At 41.5% G+C, this 13,606-nt stretch overlaps 1 protein-coding gene across 2 annotated transcripts in view; it reads left to right on the top strand.

The window, feature by feature from the left end:
• Window positions 1–13,593, top strand: part of SPATA5 (spermatogenesis associated 5) — a 205,890-nt gene extending 192,297 nt beyond the window's left edge. For both annotated transcript variants that reach the window (XM_014949867.1, XM_014949866.1), the window contains exon 16: window positions 12,166–13,593. In XM_014949867.1, the coding sequence (XP_014805353.1) occupies window positions 12,166–12,342 (177 nt within the window). In that variant the 3' untranslated portion in view covers window positions 12,343–13,593. The remainder of the gene's footprint in view (window positions 1–12,165) is intronic.
• The last annotated feature ends 13 nt before the right edge of the window (window positions 13,594–13,606 follow it).

Below are 13,606 nucleotides of genomic sequence, written 5' to 3'. Positions count from 1 at the left end.
TTGGCTGTACAATTCAGCTAGTAGTAGTAAAATATTAATGGAAATTCATTAGAAGGCATACGTGTGCTGCAAGCTCTGTCAGGTGCATCCTCAACACTGTGGGTAGGAGGAGTAGATGATCTTTTCCTGTGTATTCACCCAGCTTCCCCGAAAGAAGACTGCTAGATATTTTGAAGATCCAGGCTTGCATATTTGTTGTACAGAGGCTTGCAGTACAGGCTAAGACCGCTTTTTGTTCTTACTCTTCAGGCTATAGATTTGAGGGCTGGCTAGGATCTATACAGCCCACAGTACTGGTTTGGGTTTTTTTCTCATTTTCTCCTTCTTCCCTTCTGCCAAAAGCCCTCCCAGCCCATGTTTCCTATATGTCTTTTCCTATTGCTCTCCATAGTCATACAATCAGAACGGTTTGGGTTGGATGGTTGTTCTCTTCATCTTTCTTTCCTCCTTTGTGTAGCTGTTTGCACAAAGAGAACTGATAAAATTCCTTTCTCTAGTGGTGGAAACTGGAGGGAACAGATTCCTTTGTACACTTTGGTAGGTAAACCAGCCACACAGCAAGAGTTACGGTCCTACAGGAAACCTTACTGTAACTTCAATTTGTAACTGTCCCTCAAACATGGCACCTTGGGAGCACTTCAGTTGCACAGGCCAGCCCTGTTGCTGGTTGTACTAACATTTCTTAATGGCTTTTGAGGCTTTTTTTAGCTGTGGGTCCTTAGTTCTTTTGTAGTTGACCTTTCTCAGCTCACTCTTGTGGCATCCTCTGCAGTGCTGCAGCTACAGCAGCTCTTTCGGGTGCCATTCCCTCCTCCCTTGATCTCAGCCTCTGCCACGGTGTCAGATGCTATCCTGGCAAACCTTCCTGCTGCCAGGAAAGGTGGGAGACACCTGGCATTATCTCAATGACTGTGAAAACCGTAATGCCGTATGCGACAGAATCTACAGATGGCCTTCCTCAAATGCTAAGCACCTACCTAACAGGCGTGAGCACTCTCACCTCCCTCTGTCCCTGCTGGGAAAGGGTACGTGCCTCTGCAGGGTTTGGGTAGCCCGAGGGACCTCCTGGGGCCTTGTGGATTTGTGCCTCCTGTGTAGAGCGCCCAGAGCTACTGGGCTTTGATGTAAGCACAAAGGCAAGGGCTTGAAGTGTGGAACTCTGAATGTAGAGAGCTGTGGCCAAGGACAGCAAATGTCACAGAGCTTTAGGGGGATCCTCATGGCTGAACACTATTAAGCATGAATTTCATACATTTCTGGCCTTAAATTGTTTGTGTATCATGCTAGTCTGCAACTTCTAAGAAGTTCAAATGCTATTAATGTTAAAAAGCAGGCTGCATGCAACCCGGAGGAAAGGGAAGGGAGACTCCTCTGCTTCCTCCTATGCATATTTGCAAAAATGTTGAGGATAGTTTTTGAACGTAAAACATCTTTGCTAAGTGAAGAGGAATGCAAATGACCCATTTTCTAAGTCTTCATAGTGCTGGAAATTTGCATTACATTGTCTTGCCGAGACAAGGAAGGAGGGGGAGAAAACCCAAGAGACCAAGGAGATTTTCACAATAACATGGCACAAAGTGAGGAGTTTACAAGTAAGAAAGAGAAGAAATGGAGGAATTTGCTAAATTAGATCTGTTATCCACGGAGTAGCAGATCCGGTGATCCAGAATACTGGAGTGATTTTCAGACATGACATAGATTCAGTTTTCTCAGCTGCAGAAGTGCACTCAAATGAGAGGTTTTCCTGTTAACAATGCAAAAGCAGATGTCTTGTTAGTCTGGTCACTCATAACTTTTCACTGAAGGTAAGTGACAGCTCTCGTTACAGGTTCTTACGTTTCAGCATTTTACCTTATGCTGCCTCGTTCTGTTCTTCGGCTTGTTCCCAGAGCGATGGGAGCCAACTCTCCTGGTGACAAGCTGCTCCTCTTGTGAGGGAGCTGGTCCTTGGGGGTAGTGCCGTGAATCCCTCCCGGTGCGCACTCGGTGATTCACCGCACGGGGTAATTTTGGAGCAGAAGCAGTGTGTCACCTTTACCTATGAACTTCGTACAGTAGACACAACAGCGATACCTCTGAGATATATTGTTTGAGGCTTTTATTGAAACTAAAAGTGGTTAGCAGATATGCTGTTATTGACAGTGGAATTGTATTAATTGTTTTATGACTGAATAACTCAAGAGACTGGGTTTTTTTTAAGCATGCAGCTATTAAAACCTGATTGAGAGGCATCTAGTCAGGACACCAAAGTGCTTGTGGGAACCATGGGGGCTGCCCTCCTGAAAGTGCCACTTGCAATGCTGCCTGCACTGGTGAATGTCTCTCTATATATGTCAGACATACGCTTTTCTTAATTAGATGCATTATGCATTGGCTTCAGAAATGGCAGATGAGTGAAAGAAGTTGCATGAGTGGAAGCATTTGTACATAGGTTCAGTATGTCTCTAAGCTTCGGTGTGCTTTAAACCCAATTTCTGCTGCAGTCTTGTCCTCTACCTGCCTTCCTCCCTTTCCAGCCTCCCTGCCTGCATCCTGGGTGAGCCAGTTCAGGGTGCTAAACCAGCAAAAACTGCTCTCTTCTGTGCTGCTGGAATAGTTTTCTACTGGTTAGCGCTCGAACAGGCTCATCGAGGGGCCAGATCAAAAAGAGGTGGGACTGTTGGGAAGCACAGGTCACGCTGTCATGTCTGTCTCACTGCCATCTTATTGACTTCTGTTTCATTAAAATATACCCCTTACATAAATTCTTAACTCAAGGCAATTGTTAGTACGTCACTTTTCTTGTTTCATAAATGTGTATCATTCTTGTGTGTGTTTTCTTGCTATAATTACTCCTTTTCTTTTCTTGCACAAGAAAAACTTGCATTGAAACTTACTTAAAGTCTTTTAGCAGCCTTTTTGCTTCCTCCCTAAGGAGTAATAACTGTACGCAGAGGCATCTAGCTGTTGCTAACAGCATTGCTTTCTAGGACCGAACTGTCGTCCTGGCCATATTCTACCTCTCTGGAATGCAGGCATGCAGTAGCCTTCCTCCCTGATTTTCTTGGGAAACATGAGCAGCTGGGTGTCATAGGAAGCTCCAGGAGGTAAACTTAGTCCAAAATTCCTCTAGCATTCTGCTGAGGAACTAGATACTCCACAGGAGACACCTTGCACCTTCCAGGAGCTGAGAACCCAGTAAATGAAAAAGCAAGAGAGCTTCCATTAGGGACATTATTCGTCTTACACTCTAAAGGCCCAACACAACAAATGTCTTTTTTCACTCCCTGCCTCAACTCAGGATGTCTCTGCATGTGTAAATAGCTATATAGAGACCCAGAAAGTATGTATCTCTCTTATTATTGTAGAATTTGTATGGTTTCTATCCAAACTAATAGAAACACTAAGACTCCAGAAGATTTGCTAGACTTTCTGGCTATTATTTCTAACTGAATTGGTTTGCTTTTACTATATTGTATTATGATATCTCATGTGTAGGTAACTACAAATGCAGTTACTGTAAACCTGGTATGCAAGATCCAAATCAGTATTTGCCATAGCTCCAAAGACAGGATGAAAGGAAGAGTTTGAAAAAAAAAACGTGAAAAAAGAATTTTTTTGCTTTCCTTTATGCTGTGTAGATTCAAAAGTTTAGGGCTTTAGCAGTCTTTTAATGGTGATATAATGTAAAAGAAATGCTGCTGAAGCTGAAAGGAGTTGAAAGACAGTTCTAGACTGGCTGTGCTCTACTGACGAAAAAAATAAATATTTTTAGGGAAGGGAGGGCACTTCTCTCAATTCCTTTTGTAGAATTGCTTTTATTTGCTTTGTTTTGATAGCAGTCTAAGGCCTCTGCAACTCAGGTTAAACCTGAGAAAGGAATTACTGGTTTGAGAAGCAAAGGCTTGAATTATTTTTCAGTGCAAGAAATATGGAATATACTGAATGTATCACCCAACCTCATATCTCTCTGCCTCAAGATCTGAAAAGCAAGCAGGCAAACTCAGCAACTGCTTAACACCTACACTGGTGTAGGTTGCATAAGGTAGAAGCTGCCAAATCTGTTTTGTACTTTTTTTCTTTTGTTTTGCTTTTCTAGAGAGAAACTCATGACAGGTACAGCTAATGATGTCCTCCAAGCCTTCTAGTTTAAAATTTTTAGTTGCATAATTCAATCTGTCTTGCTAGCGGCGTTCAGCAAAATAGCGTTGGCTCTATGTACAGGTCGTCTGTAGAAACAGCATACTGTGAGTGAGAACACAATATTCTGTTAATTACTTTTAATTAAAATGAGCGCGTACACACACACACACACATACATATAGAAAGACTCTGTTTTTCTAGTGGCTTGGCTTCCTTTTCCTCATTGAAGGGAAGAAGTTAAACTTTCTCATTAAATGTTTATATAAAAATGAAATAATTCTGAGGTTAACCAGAAATGCAGCTTAATCTTGTATAGAAACATGTGTGTGATTTTTTTTATTTATTTTTTTTAGTTGCACAAATATAGCTGAAACTTGAAGTTGGCAGAGAGTGCTGTTTAAAAATATTTAGTCCTAGCGTGTAAAAACTCGTTTTGTTACGGAATTCCTTTGTGAAAGGTGCAGCTATGCCATGTCTCTGCCAAAGTGATGGGAGCCATATCGACAGAGCGCCTTTTGGAAAATAGCTGCGTTTTGGGCTTGTAGTTACAAAAGTTAAATTGGAATTTACATGTTTTATATATTGCTTGGAAGGATACCACATCTAGTAATATTTTTTAAGAGAGTGGAAAGAAGAAAAAAGAAGGCTTGCAGATGGAGTCAAAGCTTCGCTCTGTTAGAACATGTCGGGATGAGCAGAGGTATGTGTGATGACACTTAGCATGTACCACTGAAGGCTCTGGTTTATTCTCTTTAGCTGTCATCATGTGCTATAGTTATGATACATATGCTTAATTTTGGCTACATACCTCATCTTTCCCTTCTCTTCTCTGGGCGTGTTTAAGCTTTATAGAATAATAAGAGCTACTGATACATGTGATACTGTCTGCCGCCCAGGCACAACCTGTGCTCAGGTTTTAGTACTGTAAGAGCAATTAAGCGCAGCATATTTTGGTCACTGCTCTCTTGTTAATTGTTGCCATAGTGCTGTTGTCCCACAGGAGCCACTGGCCAGTTGTCTGGCTCATCCCTTGACCGTCATGCCAGGCTCTGTAGCACTGGGTGACCACAGCAGGTAGACGAGGTGAATCTGAAGCTTGGCCCTCCTGGCTGAGACTGGGAGGAGAGGGCAGAAGGAGGACTCAGCCTCTGCTGTGGCCCCCCAAGGCAACAGTGGCCACCATGGAAAGAGCTGAGTGGGAACCATCATCGTGGTCAGACCAGACGTATTCAGGTGGCACGGCCACTTTCTGCCCCTGTGCAGCACCTCAGGTAGGCTGTGGACACCCACCTGCATGGTCACATGCACACCAATCTGCAAAATTGCACAAATAAGCAAACTGTAGATTAAATAATGAATATTTGAGCCGGTCTGTACTGAAGTAAGGTTACTTACAAACATCACGAAAGGAGCTGGTTTTGTTCAATTAGATTTCCGTAACAACTTCTCATAAAAGAAATCAGGAATAGCAGAGATTGTTTGCTCAACCTGTTGGATGGGGGACACGAGGTACACGATATCACCCCTTTTTATTTAAGAACTGCAAAGGTGCTGCATCATCACTACAGACCTGTTTTAAAGTAGACTATTCAAAGTCTGCTCATCTTGAATGCCTCCTTAATAAACAAAGAAGTACTCTGTCTTTTTACAAAGAGTGATATTTAATGATAGGATACCATTGCAGAGGACGGCTGCAATGCGAATAGGAGCTCGTCTGTTCCAAGGCAGCGTTCATGAATACAGAACCATAATGGACATATGCACTTCAACTTCAGGAAAACTAATAACATTTGAAAACATAGATGCTTATAGATCCCATAAGCTTCTGTCTCTCTGAGGCACTTGTGTGGCCTGTGAGTGCCTTGCACACTTTAGTTAGGACAGTTTTATAGAGCAACAATCATATATTAAGTAAAGTCACTGCAAAGCTCCAGTGGTAGGTACAGTACATGGATCTGAGGAATGAATGGATACTGTATGAAAAGCATTATTCTAATATACTTTATCATTTTCTGGTTAGAGTAGATTATTTTCCATTTGCAAAATGCCCAAATGTGTAATCCATCCTATTTAAATCTACAGATAATAGAATTGCATGGATGTAGTGATCCACATACAGGGACGTTTCTTTGACTTTTAAAGATTAGATCAAAACTTACTGCAGGGTGATAAATTTATGTTATAGTACTGGAAACTTTTCCTGCTACACAGAACAAGATTTATGTTATCTTGTATTTTGCCATTTTATCTGCTTTATATGTGAAACAGGAAAGTTGAAGCACAAGAGAAGTGCTAAATTTAAGCCTTTTTGAAATACATCAGAAACTTCACTGAGTGAAAAGCCTCTCAGTTTAGCCCATTTTAAAGGAAAAATGGTTTTTGTGACAGCTTAAAATAGCATTTTTCTCTTTAAAAGTAGCATGTGGTACAAAAGTGTTATCTAGAGCACGTCTCCCCAGCCCAGGGCACCGGAGGCAGTTCAGGTGCAGTGTGAGGATGCTCAGAGAGGGTGAGCGAGCGTGACCCAGCAGCTCTCTGTGACTGGAGGAAGGGACACTTGCCGTGCTCTCCACCCTTCCCATGCTGACCGGGGCTTGTCGAATCCCCCCTGTGAGCCGGGCTCAATACCCCAGCGGCAAGCTAAGGCTTTTTTTATTTTTCTGGATTAGTTTTCTGATGGTCTGGTGCATTGAATCAGTTAATGAAAGGGCCAGCTTAGTGCCGGAGCCAGCACAAGGGAGGTGGGAGCCCGCAGCCAGCAGCGGGTGGTGCCTGCACAAAGGAGAAGGGGGGAAAGAGGGGCCACAGCATCCCACACTTTGAGTGGGAGCGACCTGCTGGGGGTGGAAAAAACCTCGAGGTATTTACCATCTCTGCCCAGCACTGCACGGATCCTTGTACAAATCCCTTGTGGAAAGTTGAATTTAAGTAAATTTTAGAATAGTCAGCAACCTGTCCCTGCTACTCCCTTTTAGCCTTTCTGCTTATGGTGCATCAGCTTCTGATTTGTTTTCTCATCTCACTTTGTGGAAAGGCATCCATGCCCACCTCTTTCCTCAATCCTGATGGTCCTGTGTTCTGAGAGCTTTCCAGCTTCCCTTTTTTGGGGGGGATAAGGCTGTTGCTCTCCATAGGGCAGCTCCTGATGCAGGGGCAAGAGGAGGTGCCTGACACAGGTAGGATTTTGCCTGGGTGAGAAACAGATGTCCTGACCCAGGAGTTATTCGTGTCTTTTTAAAATGCCATGCATGAAGCTTTTCTCTCTCCTTAACAGAGCGGGAAAGGGAACTCCCCAGCCCCATAGGCAGTCAGCCTTTGAGGCAGCCTAGCAGGCGTGCACCGCACGGGCGCACAGCCTCGCAGGTAGTTTTCATCCAGGAAGCGCCACAATTTTGCCCTATTCACAAACCGCAGGGTACTATTCTGTTTCCAGGCTCCTAATCCCTCTTACACACAATCCCTTACAACTTTAACTGGCGGGGTGGAGGAGCAAGTTAAAAAGGAAGGAAAAAGGAAAATGAAACACAATGTACAGCCAGCCAGAGGCTGCCAGTTACTACGCTCACAATTGACACCAGCTGCAGCCCAATTAAACCCGACATTCACAGGTGTTCCCAACAGACTCTGCACTAACAAAACCACTTTCTTGAAAATACCTAAGGCTTTAACACAGAAGCTCATTTCTTTTTTCCTCTTTTTTTCTTTTCTCTTTTTTTTTAAAAAAAAAAAAAGATTCTTTAAAGCTATTTAGAGCACTTTTAAATACAAAGAAGCTGAAAAGGACTTTCAGTCCACTGGAAAGAGTTGGTGCTTAATGCCAGAATGGGGGAGAATCGGCCAAGCTGAATCAGCCAGTGTAACCATTGGTTTTGGGAGAAAGATGGGTTATGCTGAATGCTGTTTATTCAGGGAACGGTAACTGGCACTGGGCATTTTATTGTTGCTGGGAGTGAAATGGGGAGGGGGGAATGAGTAGGTGTAAATCCATTTCTTCTGGGGACTCATCATTGTTTTCACTGTAGCCGTGAGCTTGTGTGTGGCTTTGCTTGTTACTGATCAGTGTATGTGTGGTTCAGATAGCAAATTTGAGGTCTCCTTTCCTCCCAGGATAACTTGATACAGTCAACTTTTTGAATTTGAAGTAGGATTCTAAAGTAGCTGTTTATTTTCTGGTCTTAAAGCACTCATTCAGATGATAAATCATGCCTTTAAAAAATGCTAATCTGTTTTTAATACATGAATTCAAAATTATTCCCATGCTAAGAGAGAACTGCAGACAGCAGACTAATGTATAGGTCAGTAATTTGGTCTCATTCCACTGAAAATGAGAATCGTGTTTGTTAAACTTTCATTTATAATGATATTAATAATCAAACTAGGGTATATTCTGGTACTCAAAGATTCAATAGTATTCAACCACACCTGGCCTGCTATTCATCTCTGCAATAACAACCCACACCTCAGCAGTTATTGCTTAATTGCCTGCTGCCTGGTCTGTTGCTGTTTAATCACTGTTGTTTCTGACAGTCACTTAATGTCTTCATTACTACTTTAACAGGCGATGCTAAAAGCCACTCTATATTCAGATGCAGTCAAGGATATCTATTTTGTCCTGCAATATATCAAGCTGAGATTTTGCCTTTGGAACAAGACTAGGACATTATTATTATTCCTTGCAACACCCAAAGATCCAGAAGACTGCACTTTTTTTGGTCTTTTTTTTTTCATACTGAAAAGGTAGAAGTGGTGATCCCTTGGATTTATATTTGAAAATAATTAAGGATTGTCTTAAAACTGGCAGATAGTTTTGGTTCACAGCATTCATTTATAGGGGCAGGCAGAGGCTATTTGTGCTGATAAATGCAGTGGAGAGAAAAGAAAATCACCCAGGCTTCAAAATCACGAGTATATGACCTAAATTATGGAAAACATACAGGAGGCAGTGGGGATAATTTTCTGAGGAGAATTCATCTCAGTGCTAAAATGATGGCAAATACAATAGTAGGAAAGGAACTGCGAGCAAGCCCGAAGCAGCGCGGTGCCGTGGTGCGGCCACCTCCGTGGCTGGTGTGGCCTTGGCTGCTCACCAGTGAGAAGATGGAGAAGAGCTCACCGAGCCGAGGTGGCGGGCAGGCTGGAGGATGGACACGTTCTGCAGGAGCAGGGACTGAATCACCAAGGGCTCTTCAGCTTGCAAAGACTTGACTGAGAGGGGGTGAGATAAAACTGTGTAAAACCATTGATGATATGAGGAAGGCGAACGGGGAACAACAGATGAATCACCGTTCTCATAACACAGGAACTTGGAGGCACTTGTTGAAATTACCAGGTTTAAAACAAACAAAAGTGCTTTTTTTTTTTTTTTATACAATGTATGATTAGACCGTGGCGCTCGTTACAGGATGATGTTGTGGAGGCCAAAAGGAGAAGTGATTTAAGAATGTAATTGAACAAGTACACTGAGCATAGATAGGTCTGTTGCAAGGTTTGAAAACTGATGGTCTGGGTGCAGCCTCTGGTTTTGGGGTGCCACTAAGGCTGGGCACGTTCTGTACCTTGCTGCAAAGCTGCTGGGTTTCTTTGTTGTCAGTTAGCCCCTCCTGCTACCTTCCCTCTGTGCCTCACTTGACCCAATATATGTTGGTTTTTAATCTAGGCAGAAATGACATTTAAAAACCCTTCACTTGCTTCGTCTAGTAAGAAATATCCTAATCTGACTGTCACAAGAAATATCTGTGAAAAACCGACAGACCTTAGGCCAATAGCACAGCAGATTTCACCAGATGAATTCCCTCTCGTTTCACTGTGGCTATATTACTACTACTGTTTGCTTTCCACGAGTGATTTAGCTTTACTAGCTAGGGAGAATGCTTGTGAGGAGGTTTTGTTTTTTTTTTTTAAAGTTTGCATACTTGAACGAAGAAAAATAATCAAACTTGCCTTGTCGAATCTCTTACCTCAGAAACCTGATACTCTGCGTTAGCCAGGGAATGGAAACAACGCCATGTGACTCCTGAGACCAGACGCGAGGGCCCAGATTTTAAACACTGGGCCGTAATGCCGTTTATTACTCAATAATATATTAAAGATTTAGTCTACAAATATTCTGACTGCAGCCAGGAAAAGAGAGAAGGAAAATTCATGCCTTAAAATGCTTTCCACTTTCCTTAAAAGCAGTTCAAATGCTCCTGGAAAGCCAAAAAAAAATAAAATATCAGTTTTCTAGTGCTTCCTCATGTCTAGTAATTTTCAAATATTACAGAACTTATGGTTCAGTCTTTAATGAAAAAGATAAAACAAAAAAAGCCTTTGGAAGTTAATTATCACTGTTACCGATACTCTCAGCAGAGCATGGAGAAAACATAAAAGCATCATCAGAACTATCAGCTTATGGGCAAATCCCCCAAAGTGTGCCGGAGTACAAGTGGAACAGGAAGGAATGAGAATGGCGGTGGTGTTCCTTCTTTTTTGGATCTGCCAACTTGACAGTCTTTCCTTCAGCTTCTCCTTCAGTAAAACGTATGAGCTCTTAGCAAGTGTATGTCTTGTGCTGTAGTAATACCCTGCTCCACAATTTTGATGCTGTAGGTTGGCAATGGTGTCTGTGAGCAGAACAGGACAGACAAAACTGGCTGCATTGCATTTGGGGCTTTTTAAATAATCCTTTGTAAAACCCCCAGAATGTCTCTTCCTCTTCATTTTGTGGAATACCTGCCCTTAGTGCAGTATTTATCAAGGGGAAATGGACCCCTCTTTCAAAGACCAACACAGGTTTAGAATTCAGGATGCTTGGGGTCTGTTTTTCCATCATCAGTCTTCTCCCTTTCAAAAGATTTCTGGGTTTGTGTTAGGCAGGGATGGGGGGATGGAGTTTGATCTGGTTTGGAGTTTATAATTTTTCTTTAAGTTGCTTTATATTTGTGTTAGAGATAAGGAAATAATCACACTGTCTACTTAGAGGAAAAACCTGAATGGAGAGACCAAGATCCCTGCGTTACTTTCTGGATGATGTATTAGTTATCTCCACAAGAAGCTGGTGCACTAAATCTCAGCTACGCTTCCATGTTTAACTGTCTCTGAAGTCCTGAAAAGCATTAAAATGCGTAACAGCAATGTTTAGCTTCACTGCTCATTAGAGCAGCACAGAACTAATAGTAATATTGTTGTAACTTGACAAAGCCATCTAAATCCATGCATGTTTTCTTGTGAAAGCTTCCTAAACACGCTGCTAAATCCTCTAAAAAGCTACTAAACGGCTTTGGCAACCATTAGCACAGCATAAGCGGGGGAACTCTTTTCAGTAAGTGAACAAACAGAGAAAATATGCTGAATAGCTGGACAAATGTGTTTCAGCTGGCTCTTTCATTTACAGATATAAGGGAGCAGTCAATATCAATCACTGTTTTCCCTGTTGCACTGGAAATCACAATATCTCTTTTCATTCCGCAAGCTCTTTTCACCACAGTAATGTGTCTTTAGAGTGACACTGGCATCAGTCTGTTTCCGCTGTCTGAAGTCCAGAGAGCTTAAAAACACATTGCAGGGTATGAGACCTTAACCCTCCTCCCCTTCCACACACCCCTCTCCTTCTAGCCTTCCTTTCTGAATTAATTGTTTTTACTTCTTTCCCAGCATAAAGCTGAGAAAGAAAAGCGCCCGCGGAGCCTGGGAATATCTGCTCTTGCGCTTTGGGGACAGAAAAATGTATCGCTGGTTGTTGGGGTTCTAATTTATCAGGTGTTCTGGGGAGTTTAACACAAGGTAATATGATTATTAAGTTAATTTGCAACATACTGTAATATCAAATGTAATGTTACTGTGGTTTGAATTTCGAGCTATATCCTGTGTCTTGAATGTCCTAATCGCCCGCAACCTCATTTATTTAAAAAAAAAAAAAAAAAAGTTGGAGAAACTCTGTTCTTGTGAGTATCTGGCATTTGGATTAAATTTATATTCTTGGGTTTGCTTTTTTCCCTTTCAAGTAATATATTTTATTATAATAATGCTATGTGTTGGTGGGTTTTTTTTATTGTTTCTTTGCAGATAACAGCCGTCTGTAGAGAAGCAGCTCTTCTAGCTCTTCAGGAAGACATACATGCCCAATCTATCATGGGACGGCACTTTCAGCACGCACTGACTGTCGTGACCCCAAGGATCCCTGATTCGTTAATCCGGTTTTATGCAGATTATCAGCAGCAAAGCGGACTGCATGCACTTTGAAAGGCAAATTAATACATACCCCCATTCATGGTGCAAACAGCAAATTTCCTTTGTAAAGCTGTCAAAAGCTAAAGAATTTTGTATTGTAAGTGGGTGGAGGGTCTGACATTAACTAAAATGCAGAATTGTCATAATAAATGTGTGTGGAAGTTTCTAGTGTAACAGATATTGTCTGAAAGTGTATATTTTACAATTTCAGTTTTATAATCTGCATTTTAGCAGTAGTAAGATTGCTGCTGTCAGTCAGTTTATCTGAGTGTATATCAGTGTACTAAAAAATAATAATCAAATTCTGAATTTTTGGTGGATTCTTGCCCCTAAAGAGAGTGACATTCTGTCTTCATTTGGTCCTGCCTCAACCACGGTTTAATCCCAGGGACCATCCCAGTGAGACGCAGACCTGGGGAGTGGCCTCACTACAAAAAATGCTGAAAATTATTCTGAATCTTTTGATTTATGATCTCCAGAAAAGCTGCCAAACAGGCTTGCTGAACATAGAGCTTTCCAAGATAAAACTAAGGTATCCTGATTGATTGCGGCGAAATGTTTATCTTTGGTCTTAAAGAACTCCTTTTTATACCTACTGGGAAGTAGGCACCTCAAAAATTGTGCATCCCTTGTCTAACCTGAAACCACTGCCAGGTGCCAGGGAAAGATTTTTATTGCTCTATGTTCATTTCTGTCAAAATAAATAGGAATGTTGATTGGTAATTTAAAGCTTGCCACTTCAAATCCTAATGAATCCTAATTAATGAATAAGAGAACCTCATTGCAAAAACTGTTATAAATGACCACAAAATAGTTCAGGGACAGATAAAATCTTTCCAGTTTATTTGTTATATCATCTGCTGAAAGGACGACAGATCCTTATGGGCTCTCTGCTCTTGCACTCGGTGTGAAACGCAGTTAAACAAATTTATTTTCAGCCTTTTTCCCCACAGTAGAAAGACTGAGCTTTTCTATTCCAGACATGAAGAACAGAGGGAAAGGTAAAGCAAGATCAATACAAGCTTCAACAATGTTTTTTTAAAAAAAAGGTAACAAAACTCTGAATTTCATTTTATCATTTTATGAGAAATTTGTATATAGCGGTCTAAGAGAGATATTTACTTATATTATCAATATGCAACTGAAAAAGTAATCTCTTGGCCTTTATTATGGATTTTCTCTCGTAGTTCCACTCTGTACACAATTTGTAGCTTTTAAACAGAAATCTACTATTTTTAAATTACAACTTTTCTATTACTTGTATTCTAATCTCTTG

Source organism: Calidris pugnax, unplaced genomic scaffold (assembly GCF_001431845.1).
Source record: "Calidris pugnax isolate Ruff unplaced genomic scaffold, ASM143184v1 scaffold42, whole genome shotgun sequence".
Taxonomy (NCBI): Eukaryota; Metazoa; Chordata; class Aves; order Charadriiformes; family Scolopacidae; genus Calidris; species Calidris pugnax.
Note: the sequence above shows the minus strand (reverse complement) of the source record. Positions and strands in the feature narration are given on the sequence as shown.